The sequence below is a fragment of the Salmo trutta genome, chromosome 37 (genome assembly GCF_901001165.1).
Source record: "Salmo trutta chromosome 37, fSalTru1.1, whole genome shotgun sequence".
Taxonomy (NCBI): domain Eukaryota; kingdom Metazoa; phylum Chordata; class Actinopteri; order Salmoniformes; family Salmonidae; genus Salmo; species Salmo trutta.
In genome coordinates this window covers 6,135,952-6,151,512 of record NC_042993.1, presented here as the reverse complement: position 1 = coordinate 6,151,512, position 15,561 = coordinate 6,135,952, and the positions used below count along the sequence as shown (strand labels likewise).

The following is a 15,561-nucleotide window of genomic DNA, read 5'->3' as shown; positions in this document are numbered from 1 at the left end:
TATGAGACTCTAAATTGAGCTCAGGTGCATCCTGTTTCCATTGATCATCCTTGAGATGTTTCTATAACTTGATTGGAGTCCGCATTGGTGAAATTCAATTGATCGGACATGATTTGTAAAGGCATAAACCTGTCTATATAAGGTTCCACAGTTGACAGTGCATGTCAGAGCAAAAACCAAGCCATGAGGTCGAAGGAATTGTCCGTAGAGCTCCAAGACAGGATTGTGTCGAGGCACAGATCTGGGGAAGAGTACCAAAAAATCTCTGCAGCACTGAACGTCCCCAAGAACAATCGGGGAAGAAGGGCCTTGTTCAGGGAGGTGACCAAGAACCCAATGGTCACTCTGACAGAGCTCTAGAGTTCCTCTGTGGAGATGGGAGAACCTTCCAGAAGGACAACCATTTCTGCAGCACTCCACCAATCAGGCCTTTATGGTAGAGTGGCCAAACGAAAGCCACACCTCAGTAAAAGGCACATGACAGCCACTTGGAGTTTGACAAAAGGCACCTAAAGACTCTCAGACCATGAGAAACAACATTCTCTGGTCTGATGAAACCAACTCGTTGACCTGAATGCCAAGTATCACGTCTGGAGGAAACCTGGCACCATCCCTATGGTGAAGCATGATGGTGGCAGCGGGGATGTTTTTCAGCGGCAAGGACTGGGAGACTAGTCAAGATCAAGGCAGAGATGAAATGAGCGAAATACAGAGAGATCCTTGATGAAAACCTGTTCCAGGGCACTCAGGACCTGACTGTGGAGAAAGTTCACCTCCCAACAGGACAACAACCCTAAGCACACAGCCAAGACAACGCAGGAGTGGCTTTGGGACAAGTCTCTGAATGTCCTTGAGTGGCCCAGCCAGAGCCCGGACTTGAACCCGATCGCACATCTCTGGAGAGACCTGAAAATAGCTGTGCAGCAACGTTCCCCATCCAACCTGACAGAACTTGAGAGGATCTGCAGAGAAGAATAAGAGAAACTCCCCAAATACAGGTGTGCCAAGCTTTTAGTGTCATCCCAAGAAGACTCGAGGCTGTAATCACTGCCAAAGGTGCTTCAACAAAGTACTGAGTAAATGGTCTGAATACTTATGTAAATGTGATATTTCAGTTTTTTATTTTTTATAAATTAGCAAAAATGTCTAAAAACATATTTTTGCTTTGTCATTATGGGGTATTATGTGTAGATTGATGAGGGGGAAAAAATAAATAATGTAATCCATTTTAGAATAAGGCTGTAACCTAACAAAATGTGGAAAAAGTCAAGGAGTCTGAATACTTTCCGAAGCCACCGTATATGCTTGTCAGATACAGTACATTATTTGACATCTCACATGAGCTTAGTGAGCTTCATTTTCATGTCTGAGTGTGTGTGTGTGTGTGTGTGTGTGTGTGCGTGTGCGTGTGCGTGTGCGTGTGTGTGTGTGTGAATTGTCAATAAGAATGTGGACGACAGATGAAATACTGACTTTCTAACCTGTCATGGTAGAAAAGGTTACACAAAATGTGCTGTGGAAAAAACTGAAATATGACAGGAAGTCAATTTAGCATTGAGTAAATCCAACCAGCCAGTAGGTTTGATTAGTCTGTGATTCTGGTACCATAGCTCCGCCCATTTGACCTTTGGAGCCACCCCAATCAATCAACCAATCAATCAGCCTTAGGAAGTATTTATATTGCTGTGATATGTGTTATGTTTCCAGGATAGGTCTAACCTGCATACTGTCCTCAATGAATTTTGTCTTCAGAGCTTCTGCAGCAGAGAGCCTGGATGACGGGGTTTTCTCCAGCATCCTAAAAGAGACATAGCACATGGTTCTGGATAAGTTTAGGGTTTGAAGCTAAGTTATGTGTTAGGGTTTGAAGGAGGGTAAGAAACTCTTTATCCTGTATTATCCTTTAGTACACTTTGAAGCACAATGTGAGAGGTATGAACTCTGTGTTACTGAGTTGACCCTTACATTCTCCAGCTAATGCCTTCTCACCTTTGCATGAGTGTGTTGAGCTCCAGAGAGTAACTGGCCTCCAGTCTGGGGGTTTCTCCCTCCACTATCTTCATCACAACTGACAAGAAGTTGTGTCCTTCAAAGGCGTGTGACAGGCAACACATCTCATACAGGATACAGCCTAGGGCCCTGAAACACACACACACACACACACACACACACACACACACACACACACACACACACACACACACACACACACAAAATCAGCCAACACAGTTCACACTGGTAGTGATATCATCGACCCCTCTGGGTACACCTGCATTGGTTAAGGATACAACTGCACCAGGATCCACTGGTCCTGACCTGAAGTCCAGTCGTACGGAACAGTCGGTGCCAGTTGAGGTAACCTTTGAGGTCCCCATCCATCTGAGCAGTGATAAGGTCACCTACTGTATCAAAACTGTCATTCCATTCCATATTCATTACCTGCCCTTGGAAGGGTAGTGCGACCTGACACTCTGATCTACTGTGTAATTGAATCAATAAATCAATGTCGTCTCATATTTCCAATATGACTAATACCCCACATGGACTCTAAACAGATCAGTAAGAAGTGAGAACATTAACACATCTGGTAATGGAACTGTACACATCTTCTATTGAGGTGTAATAAAGCTCCCTTCTCCTGCAGGTTGTTTGGCATCAAAGGAAAGTGGCCATGAATAAACAGATTAGATGGGAGAATAATAATAGCCCGCCAGACATAGAATGAATATACTAGCTCCCGTTATTACTCTTGATGGATTAGAGAGATAACCAAACGATGGCAGGAAGAAGATGGAAGTTAGAGAGTTAAAGGTATTATTTGTCAATCATCTTCCTCTTTGTCTTTAATATCACTCTCTCTTAATCTCTTGTTTTATTGCATCCTGCCACACAGTTCACCAGAACAACAATGCAAGTAATATAAATGGACAGAGTGATTCTACAATGAATATGAATGTATTCAGATACCATAACGGAGGATAAACAAACAATATCATCTACATTTCCCTGGAAGCCTCCATCTTATTTTCCATATCAAATGTTCCATTGTTTTTATATCAAGTAATAATTGTATTATTTGATGTAAAATAAGAAGAAGAGATTGGGAAGAGGAGTGGACATCCATGTATTACAGGGATTTCAAACATCTATCACCAGTCATTGTCTCATTGTGACCTAACAGAGTTGTGACTCTACTTGTTGCTCTAATCCTCGTTCTCTTTCTAACCCTTAAAGTCCATCTCCCACTTCCTGTCTTTACTTACTACCTACAGTGAGCCCTCTCCTCCTTGTGAGAACAGCTAAACGGGCCGTGCGTGGTACAGTAGAGCGGTCGAGGCGTGAGGTGACCACTTCCTCTCTCATTAGTGTGGTCTATGGGAAGAGACGCTGAGCCTTGCGGAGTGAGGAGGAGTGGGAGGCAACAGACTACCCAGAGGGCTGTGTATCAGTGTCTGAGATCACCACCATCTCCTCAATTGGCTTCTTGTTCTCTTCCTCTCTGTCCGTCTCTCTTCCTCTGTCGGATAAAATAAGCCAATTTTCCACTCCCACTCTGGGATTAGTGGTAATTTCCTCTTGAAAACAGATGAATAGGGAAAGAAGGGAGGAAGGAAGGCCAGGGATGGAACGACGCTGCTGGCAGCTGGGAGGGATAGTGCAGAGTTGCCAGTGCTTTTGTCTCCATTCAGTACTATGTTCTACCGGCTGTACTTATTTTTCTCCAAGAAATCAGATTCTTCTTCATGAATAACTTCTCAAAAATACTATTATTTGAAACCATGGAGCACTGGTGCTGAAGGAAGTCATGTACAGTTACCACTGTTGTATTCTTTTCAAAGAACTTTGAGTTCAGAAGATGCTTGCACTTCAGACTGCAGTGAAAAATGAGGGATCTATAGTCGCTCTTGGTATTAAAGGTGTTCTTTATGCTCTCCTGCTGATCAGACCAACGGCCGTATCGACTCCATTCATCATTATACATGAATCCCTTTCTACCCCTCTTCTACACTTCATTACTCATCACATATTCCAGTCCATATCCAAAGTGCCTCTTAGCCATGCTCCTTTTGGACTGCTTTGAAGTGAGTAGCAAGTTCTCAGGAAATGCCAGCCAAATCTCACAATGAGAGTCTGCCTTGATACGTGACAGCATTACACAGCATTCTGAACTCAGCACCTGTAGCCTTAGCAGGAAGCAGAGAGACGGAGGAGGAAACTGGATGTCAACAACTCTCTTGAGGTTCGGAGGGGTATGTGAATCAAAAAAGAACTCATCTTCAAAACGCAGAGCTCTAAAGGTGTTTGTTTCATTAAAAGTTTTAAACATGACAAACATTCACACAATAAAACTTGTGGTGGCTGCCACAACACAAAACAAGCGTTACAAGTGATAAGAAAGTTACTACACACATAAACAAACAGTGCAGCATCAACATAAATGTCAATGTCCACTCACTGTTCAACCTATCTAACCTTACCTTTCTTTACATTTGAACTTTAACCTAACTTTGACCTTTCTGTCTTTGAGCCTCAGTGTGCTGCTCCACCTTCCTACCAGATATCAGACTTGGAGTCGTAACCGTGGTGGTTCAGTACTTCAGGGCTCATGTAGTAAGGCGTGCCCGTGAAGGTGGTGGCCAGGTCACATGACCCCATCAGCAGACAGGACACCCCAAAATCACCTGAACAGAGGAAGAGCAACACTTATAATAATAATATATTATATTTGTAGAGTGCAATTTGCATAAGGTAGGAAACAAAACAAAGAACAATAAACAGCAACAATACATTACCTAATAATGCTAAATCTAGACTAAGCAGAGGAATTTATCAAGCATTATGAGGTGATTATTTCCAAACTGGAACCTGTTCCTATTTCCTGTGCCCTCATTGATCCCATCTGAAAGGACCAGGGGGATGGGTGTGAGCACTATGCAGAAGGACAATAAAAAGGCTGAAAGAAGTGTCTGCCATATTGCTTTCACCTATCCAGTCCTCTTTCGAGTGACAAGGATGAGTCATCATAGGAAGAGGAAAGAAAGACAGTTTTCTGTTTGGAATTGAACAATTAGCACATTAAAGTAGACAGTTTTCTGTTTGGAATTGAACCATTAGCACATTTTCTGTTTGGAATTGAACTATTAGCGCATTAAAGTAGGCTGTTTTCAGGTTTGGAATTGAACAATTAGCACATTAAAGTAGACAGTTTTCTGCTTGGAATTGAACCATTAGCACATTAAAGTGCATGCCCTTATTATGTTATATTGTCTTAATTTGTTAAAGTGAATTACATATTTGATCTAAATCTTGTAAGCAAACAACTGACAGTGATTTACACAGTGGGCTACAGATGGTGTGCTGTGCATAAACTGTGTGCTGTGTATACACTGTGTGCTGTGTATAAACTGTGTGCTGTGTATAAACTGTGTGTACTTTCAACAGTTTTGTATTCATCCATTACCTTTGTAGATAATTGTATGCCGCAGACATATGGAGAGAGCCTTTGAATTTAACAGGAGTGACACAGCCTCCCTGCACTTTTAAGGACTAGCAAAGATTTCAAACAAACCAAAAAACTCCCATGGGCCCCTGCTGAATTGGAACTCACCGATTTTAACTATGTTCCTTTTCAGGAAGATATTTTTGGCCTTCAGATCTCTGTGGAGGATGCGCCTGGGACGGAGGAGGCAGGACAAACAGACATCAGCAGACAGGCAGAAGTACAATAAAGAAATAAACCTTGCACAATGCAATCATGATACTTTGAAGTCCAAAATATATCCTTGTTTAGATCCCTGTGGTTCTTAGACCTCCCCCTTATGTACTCTTCATTTTTGACAAATGGAGTCTTGGACTTTAAAAGTATAAATACAGTATGAACCTGTTATGCATGTAGTGGAGTCCAAGCAGCAGCTGGATCAGCCAATCAGTGACCTGGGTCTCAGGCAAGCTCTGCCCTGCTTCTCTCACTTCCTCCAGATGACAGTCCAAGTCCCTGTCCTAGAGCATAGAATATTATAGCAACAGACTCAGATATTCATACAGATACCCACATCACAATAAATGCATGCAAGTGTACACAGGTGCATGCACGCACACACCCACCAACACACTATTGTGGATACACATTGTGGAAAACCTTTTGCAAAATACCCATTCCAATACGTCCATGAGTTCATTAATTTCCATTCTGAGGGAAATGTGCATCAACTCTAACTGTAAGAGCTAAGTGCATCAACACTAAGAGAGCTCTGAATCCTCATCTCTATTTTACACTCCAGACAGAAAGGTCCTCTGTCAGCTGCCATTGTGACCATTTAACTGTCTGTGAGGATAAGCTGGAATGAGATCTGAGCTGGCTTCATTCTCTCTAATGGGACTTCCAGAGAGAACAGAACAGCACCAGTGAACTTCTTAATGGAACTGTAGGGGTGTGGGATGGGTAATGTCCTCACTGGTTCATTCTGAGAGGCACTGAGTAGGTTATGATGCTCTGCCAGTGTGCTTGTGTGTGTGTGTGTGTGTGTGTGTGTGTGCACGTGCCTACGAGCATGCCTGCATGCATCTGAGCTTCTGTGTAGTGGGGAAAAGTCTATTTTGTGTGTATATGGGGGGTGATGGAACAACATAAGCTGTATCTGTGTCAGGTAGGTCTGTCCCCGGCTAAAAATGCTTTAAGCAAACTGTTTAATGAAATAATTAAGACACAGAAATGACTAGAGGGAGTCCGACTGCAATTGATTTGATTATGCCTCCTGGATCAGACTTGCTGCGCTGTGTTAAAAACAAGTGTGACTAGCACCTGTTGTCTCTCTCCTCCCTGCTGCAGCGACCACCACAGAACATCAACAGTGTGTATCGTGCTGTCCGTGTTGCTGCAACATAATTACAGCCATTTCTGACTGAAAAGTTATGTTACCAAAATTCCCAATTTGTTTAGGAAAAACATTCCCTATTACCTAAACCGTTGCTCTCTTTACGTGACACATGTATGCATCGCATGTACGTGACTAATAGGGCCTGACCTATAGCATATTATAATCATATCAATAAATTGGTTATAACAAACTCTGAACACTGTAACGCATGACAGCAAAATGGATGCACAGGATGTGACAAACAAACTTGATACGGGGGAATGTTTACTGGTTGCTCAGGAGGTAAAAGGGGAGTTGTGGAAAATACTGGAGATAAAGAAAATGAAGGTAAGGAACAAGCGCTTCATGCATATTATGTGTGCCAAACAGGTGCTGTTAGATTACAATAAAATATTTCTTACCATTTGGAACAATGTAAACAACATAAAATAAATTACAAGCGTAATAGATAGTCTATTGTAACAATTTTAGTTTTTTTCTTGTAAAGCTTTTATTACAGCAAAGACTAAAAACAGTCACATTTATTCGTGAACGCAATTTACGAAATGGGGCAGTTTAGGCCTATTTATTGCAGTAGCCTATATAAGTGTTGAAATATAGGCCTAAGGCCTCAGTAAGTTACAGTATTAAGACTAAACAGAATGCGCTCTCAATTTGGAACAGAGTAAACAACATTAAATCAATGATAAATAATGCCAGAGAGGCTGGTCTAATGAAAAAAAGTGTAAAGCCTTTATTACAGCATAGCAAATATTAAAAACAGACGAATTTGTGGAATTGTTTTGTCACGACTTCCGCCGAAGTTGGTGCCTCTCCTTGTTCGGGCGGCGTTCGGCGGTCATCGTCACCGGCTTTCTAGCTGCCACCGATCCATGTTTCTTTGTCGATTGGTTGTCTTGATTGTTCACACCTGGTTCCCATTTTGTTATGATTACTTCCCTATTTAAACCCTCTGGTCATCATGATGTTTTGTGCGTTATTGTTTTACTGTTGGTATTGTTCGTTGTGTTTGTAGTTCTTGTATTCCCTGCGTGGATTTTGTATACTGAAATTTTATTTGAGTAAATTACTTATGTTTTACTCAGTTCGGTGTCCTGCGATTGACTCCTTTTCCTCATCACCTATACACGGACACTGACATGTTTATCCGACATGTGGCTGCGTAAGGCTTATTGCTCACAGAATCAGTAGGCTATTAAACAAACAGTCAAACAGACACCAGAAGCAGGATCTGTGTTATTTCTGTAGATATAAATGGAAGATTTACAAAGCCAGGCACATTTAACAGTTAGACTGTTGATTACAGACCTAATTAAGTTGGGGTTTCCTCTCTCCTCACTTTTCTTAGACAATTAAGGCTGTTTTCTCGTCTCCTAACTCCGCTGCTGCCTCGGCCGCATTGTTCTCAACGCCAATATGCTGGTTAACTTTGCTATTATGCACATAGCAACATGGTCTAGAAAAAAAAACGCAAATTCAACAGCACACTGATGTGTTTCAGAACCTGATGTGTTTCGGCCTCCACAATGGATCAGTCCACTCAGACAGGCGCCAATCAGACAGGTGTCTTGTACACCATGATTGTTTTGAGAAAGACTGCAAGACCGGACACCTACCTGCTGTAATCTAGTAGGATAAAGACTGGATAACAGGACCCGTACCTGCTGTAATCTAGTAGGAGAAAGACTGGAAGCCAGGACCCGTACCTGCTGTAATCTATTAGGAGAAAGACTGGATAACAGGACCCCTACCTGCTGTAATCTAGTAGGAGAAAGACTGGAAGCCAGGACCCGTACCTGCTGTAATCTATTAGGAGAAAGACTGGAAGCCAGGACCCCTACCTGCTGTAATCTAGTAGGATAAAGACTGGAGGACAGGACCCGTACCTGCTGTAATCTAGTAGGAGAAAGACTGGAAGCCAGGACCCCTACCTGCTGTAATCTAGTAGGATAAAGACTGGATAACAGGACCCGTACCTGCTGTAATCTAGTAGGAGAAAGACTGGAAGACAGGACCCCTACCTACTGTTATCTACTGTAGTAGGAGAAAGACAAATTCAACTCCATCTTTCATCGAATCAGATGGCTTATTCATCACAAAACCATTTGATGTTGCCAACTATTTTAATGATTACTTCATTGGCAAAGTGGGCAAACGTAGGAAGGAAATGCCAACAACGAACCGTGAGCCATCGTATTCATGCATAAAAAAAAAATAATGAAAGAAAAGCATTGCAAGTTAGAATTTTGTAAAGTAAGGAGAGGTGGAAAAATTATTGTTAACGATCAATAATGACAAACCTCCTGGCATTGACAACATAGATTGAAAGCTACTGAGGATGGTAGCAGACTCTATAGCCTCTCCTATCTCTTCGATCATAATCACAGTCGTGTATATCCCGCCCTAATCAGACACATCGATGACCCTGAAAGAACTACATTTGACTCTATGTAAATTGGAAACCACATATCCTGAGGCTGCATTTATTGTAGCTGGGGATTTTAACAAGGCTAATCTGAAAACAAGGCTCCCTAAATTTTATCAGCATATCGAATGCGCGACCCCGGCTAACTTCCGCGACGCATATAAAACCCTCCCACGCCCTCCTTTAAGAAAATCTGACCACGACTCCATTTTGTTGCTCCCAGCCTATAGACAGAAACTAAAACAGGAAGCTCCCGCGCTCAGGTCTTTTCAACGCTGGTCCGAACAATCGGATTCCACTCTTCAAGATTGCTTCGATCACGTGGACTGGGATATGTTCCGCATAGCGTCGGACAATAACATTGATGAATATGCTGATTCAGTGAGCGAGTTTATTAGCAAGTGCATCGGTGATGTTGTACCCACAGTGTCTAATAAAACATTCCCAACCAGAAACCATGGATTGATGGCAGCATTCGCGCAAAACTGAAAGCGCGAACCACTGCTTTTAATCAGGGCAAGGTGACCGGAAACATGACCGAATACAAACAGTGTAGCTATTCCCTCCGCAAGGCAATCAAACAAGCTAAGCGTCAGTATAGAGACAAAGTAGAGTCGCAATTCAATGGCTCAGACACGAGAGGGATGTGGCAGGGTCTACAGTCAATCACGGACTACAAACGCGGATGGGGAAAACCAACCCCGTTGCGGACCACGATGTCTTGCTCCCAGACAAACTAAACAACTTCTTTGCTCGCTTTGAGGACAACACAGTGCCACTGACACGGCCCACTACCAAAACCTGCGGGCTCTCCTTCACTGCAGCCAACGTGAGTAAAACATTTAAAAGTGTTAACCCTCGCAAGGCCCAGACGGCATCCCCATCCGCGTCCTCAGAGCATTCGCAGACCAGCTGGCTGGTGTGTTTACGGACATATTCAATCAATCCTTATCCCTGTCTGCTGTTCCCACATGCTTCAAGAGGGCCACCATTGTTCCTGTTCCCAAGAAAGCGAAGGTAACTGAGCTAAATGACTCTCGCCCCGTAGCACTCACTTCCGTCATCATGAAGTGCTTTGAGAGACTAGTCAAGGACCATATCACCTCCACCCTACCTGACACCCTAGACCCACTCCAATTTGCTTACCGCCCCAATAGGTCCACAGACAACGCAATCGCAATCACACTGCACACTGCCATAACCCATCTGGACAAGAGGAATACCTATGTAAGAATGCTGTTCATCGACTCCAGCTCAGCATTTAACACCATAGTACCCTCCAAACTCGTCATTAAGCTCGAGACCCTGGGTCTCGACCCCGCCCTGTGCAACTGGGTCCTGGACTTCCTGACGGGCCGCCCCCAGGTGGTGAGGGTAGGTAACAACATCTCCACCCCGCTGATCCTCAACACTGGGGCCCCACAAGGGTGCGTTCTCAGCCCTCTCCTGTACTCCCTGTTCACCCATGACTGCGTGGCCATGCACGCCTCCAACTCAATCATCAAGTTTGTAGACGACACTACAGTGGTAGGCTTGATTACCAACAATGACGAGACGGCCTACAAGGAGGAGGTGAGGGCCCTCGGAGTGTGGTGTCAGGAAAATAACCTCACACTCAACATCAACAAAACAAAGGAGATGATTGTGGACTTCAGGAAACAGCAGAGGGAGCAGCCCCCTATCCACATCGACGGGACAGTAATGGAGAAGGTGGAAAGTTTTAAGCTCCTCGGTGTACACATCACAGACAAACTGAAATGGTCCACTCACACAGACAGTGTGGTGAAGAAGGCGCAGCAACGCCTCTTCAACCTCAGGAGGCTGAATAAATTTGGCTTGTCACCAAAAACACTCACAAATTTTTACAGATGCACAATCGAGAGCATCCTGTCGGGCTGCATCACCGCCTGGTACGGCAACTGCTCTTCCCACAAACGTATGGCTCTCCAGAGGGTAGTGAGGTCTGCACAGCGCATCACCGGGGGCAAACTACCTGCCCTCCAGGACACCTACACCACTCGATTTCACAGGAAGGCCAAAAAGATCATCAAGGACAACAACCACGCGAGCCACTGCCTGTTCACTCCACTATCATCCAGAAGGCGCGGTCAGTACAGGTGCATCAAAGCGGGGACCGAGCCATCAGACTGTTAAACAGCCATCACTAACATTGAGTGGCTGCTGCCAACATACTGACTCATCTCTAGCCACTTTAATAATGAAAAATTGATGTAATAAATGTATCACTAGCCACTTTAAACAATGGCACTTTATATAATGTTTGCATACCCTAAATTACTCATCTCATATGTATATACTGTACTCTATACCATCTACTGCATTCAGTCTCTATGCCGTTCGGCCATCGCTCATTCATATATTTTTATGTACATATTCTTATTCATTCCTTTACACTTGTGTGTATAAGGTAGTTGTTGTGAAATTGTTAGGTTAGATTACTTGTTAGATATTACTGCATGGTCGGAACTAGAAGCACAAGCATTTTGCTACACTCGCATTAACATCTGCTAACCATGTGTATGTGACAAATAAAATTTGATTTGATTTGATTTATCTGTCATTTCTTTAATCTGAGCCTAGAGGAAAGTCCTTATCCTCAGGCCTGGAGGGAAGCCAAAGTAATTCCGCTACCCAAAAGTTTGTAAAGCTGCCTTTACTGGTTCTAACAGCAGACCTATAAACTTGCTGCCAGCTCTTAGCAAACTGTTGGAAAGAATTGTGTTTGACCAAATACAATGGTATTTCTCTGTAAACAAATTAACAACAGACTTTCAGCATGCTTATAGAGAAGGGCACTCAACATGTACTGCACAAACCCAAATGACTGATGATTGGTGGAGAGTTGAGGAGAAACTGACTGTATCACTTCTTCTTTTTATAACATTAATGTGTTGAAAATCCCAAATTGTTTGCATAGTCAATTTACACACATCTCTGACACACAGACTTACCCCACCAGACATGCCACTAGGGGTCTTTTCACAGTCCCCAAATCCAGAACAAATTCAAGAAAGCGTACAGTATTATATAGGTCATTATTGCATGGAACTCTGTTCCATCTCATATTGCTCAAATAAACAGTAAACCTGGTTTCAAAAAACAGATAAAGCAACACCTCACAGCACAACACCTCTCCCATATTTGACCTGCATTGATATGTAGTCTACGTGTGCCTTTAAAAAAAATGTATGTAGTTCTGTCCTTGAGCTGTTCTTGTCTACAGTCGTGGCCAAAAGTTTTGAAAATGACACAAATATAAATTTTCACAAAGTCTGCTGCCTCAGTTTGTATGATGGCAATTTGCAAATACTCCAGAATGTTAAGAAGAGTGATCAGATGAATTGCAATTAATTGCAAAGTCCCTCTTTGCCATGCAAATTAACTGAATCCCCAAAAAACATTTCCACTGCATTTCAGCCCTGCCACAAAAGGATCAGCTGACATCTCAGTGATTCTCTCGTTAACACAGGTGTGGATGTTGACGATGACAAGGCTGGAGATCCCTCTGTCATGCTGATTGAGTTAGAATAACAGACTGGAAGCTTCAAAAGGAGGGTGGTGCTTGGAATCCTTGTTTTCCTCTGTCGACCATGGTTACCTGCAAGGAAACACGTGCCGCCATCATTGCTTTGCACAAAAAGGGCTTCACAGGCAAGGATATTGCTGCCAGTAAGATTGCACCTAAATCAGCCATTTATCGGATCATCAAGAACTTCAGGGAGAGCGGTTCAATTGTTGTGAAGAAGGCTTCAGGGTGCCCAAGAAAGTCCAGCAAGCGCCAGGACCATCTCCTAAAGTTGATTCAGCTGCGGGATCGGGGTACCACCAGTACAGAGCTTGCTCAGGAATGGCAGCAGGCAGGTGTGAGTGCATCTGCATGCACAGTGAGGCAAAGACTTTTGGAGGATGGCCTGTTTCAAGAAGAGCAGCAAAGAAGTCCCTTCTCTCCAGGAAAAACATCAGGGACAGACTGATATTCTGCAAAAGGATACAGGGGTTGGACTGCTGAGGACTGGGGTAAAGTAATTTTCTCTGATGAATCTCCTTTCCGATTGTTTGGGGCATCCGGCAAAAAGCTTGTCCGGAGAAGACAAGGTGAGTGCTACCATCAGTCCTGTGTCATGCCAACAGTAAAGCATCCTGAGACCATTCATGTGTGGGGTTGCTTCTCAGCCAAGGGAGTGGGCTCACTCACAATTTTGCCTAAGAACACAGCCATGAATAAAGAATGGTACCAACACATCCTCCGAGAGCAACTTCTCTCAACCATCCAGGAACAGTTTGGTGATGAACAATGCCTTTTCCAGCATGATGGAGCACCTTGCCATAAGGCAAAATTGATAACTAAGTGGCTCGGGGAACAAAACATTGATATTTTGGGTCCATGGCCAGGAAACTCCCCAGACCTCAATCCCATTGAGAACTTGTGGTCAATCCTCAAGAGGCGGGTGGACAAACAAAACCCCACAAATTCTGACAAACTCCAAGCATTGATTATGCAAGAATGGGCTGCCATCTGTCAGCATGTGGCCCGGAAGTTAATTGACAGAATGCCAGGGCGGATTGCAGAGGTCTTGAAAAAGAAGGGTCAACACAGCAAATATTGACTCTTTGCATCAACTTCATGTAATTGTCAATAAAAGCCTTTGACACTTATGAAATGCTTGTAATTATACTTCAGTATTCCATAGTAACATCTGAAAAAAATATCTAAAGACACTGAAGCAGGAAACTTTGGGGAAATTAATATTTGTGTCATTCTCAAAACTTTTGGCCACGACTGTATTAATGTTCTGTATTATGTCATGTTTAATGTTTTGTGTGGACCCCAGGAAGAGTAGCTCCGGCTTTCGCAACAGCTAATGGGGATCCTAATAAAACACCAAATACCAAATCTAGTAGGAGAAAGACTGGAGGACAGGACCCCTACCTGCTGTAATCTAGTAGAAGAAAGAATAGGAGGAGAAAGATTAGAGGACAGAACAACTACCTGCTGTAATCTAGTAGGAGAAAGACTTGAGGACAGGACCCCTACCTGCTGTAATCTAGTAGGAGAAAGAGAGGAAGACAGGACCCCTACCTGCTGTAATCTAGTAGGAGAAAGACTGGAGGACAGGACCCCTACCTGCTGTAATCTATACAGCAAACACTTTGACAAGATGAAAAGAAAGACAGAGAGAGAGCGAGAGCGAGAGAAGGGGGGCGGAGAAGGAGGGGGCACAGATCAATCACTTGTTCCATGCTCTGACACTTCAGACATTCCCCCGTGACCTCTCTCTAGCTTGGAACACCTAGAGGGCTACAGTTTGAAGAGAGAGGTGTGCTGCTCTGGTGCAGGGAACCACAGTGACCATGTAATCATGTTAGCGCTGTATGGAGTGATTCCAAGCCATGGTGTTATATAAGAAAATCACGAAGCCATGACTTTATAACATGATAAGTGCATGACAGGATCAAAACAACCATATACACATGTAGGATCTTAATTCGAGCCAGTTTGCTACAGCAGGAAAATAATCCTGCAGCAACAGGAAATGTGAATTATGTGATTATAATTCATGAACATTTTTGTAGGGGTTGATACATTTTTCATAAAGGAAAATCAAGTATGACATTTCAAAGTGGAAATTACAAACTTCAGAAGTATTTTTTTAAATACACTACACATTTTACATTTCCTGGAAAGTTCTCCTGCAACACATGGTGATCAAATTAAGATCATACATCTGTGGCCTTCTATAGTTCTATTGTAATGCTGTGATAATGCAGTATTGAATAAGGTGTGTGTAGACGATTCTGTACATTTGTTCTACCTTGAATAACAATGACATGCTATGTTGAAATATACACTGAGTATACCAAACATTAGGAACACCTTCCTAATATTGAGTTGCAACCCACCCCCCACCAGGCACCTACTACCGTACCCTGTTTAAAGACACTTACATCTTTTCTTGCCCATTCACCGCCTGAATTGCACAAATAGACAATCCATGTCTCAATTGTCTCAAAGCTTAACAATTTAACCTGTCTCCTCCCCTTCATCAACACTGATTGAAGTGGATTTAACAAGTGACATCAACAAGGGATCATAACTTTCACCTGGATTCAACTGGTCAGTCTATGTCATGGAAAGAGCAGGTGTTAAGGATTGTATTTTTTCAAATTTTGCCTAAAATGACATACCTAAATCTAACTGTTTGTAGCTCAGGACCTGAAGCAAGTACAGTTGAAGTT

The 15,561-nt window shown here is 43.1% G+C and overlaps 1 protein-coding gene across 1 annotated transcript in view; it reads right to left on the bottom strand.

Annotated features, from left to right (window-relative positions):
- The window catches only part of LOC115176925 (serine/threonine-protein kinase Nek11), a 66,990-nt gene that overhangs the window by 30,353 nt on the left and 21,076 nt on the right, over positions 1-15,561 (bottom strand). The window contains exons 4-8 of the mRNA XM_029737323.1: positions 5,882-6,000; positions 5,609-5,673; positions 4,556-4,682; positions 1,990-2,139; positions 1,720-1,798 (exon numbers count right to left, since the gene is read on the bottom strand). Of these exons, the coding sequence (XP_029593183.1) occupies positions 1,720-1,798; positions 1,990-2,139; positions 4,556-4,682; positions 5,609-5,673; positions 5,882-6,000 (540 nt within the window). The remainder of the gene's footprint in view (positions 1-1,719; positions 1,799-1,989; positions 2,140-4,555; positions 4,683-5,608; positions 5,674-5,881; positions 6,001-15,561) is intronic.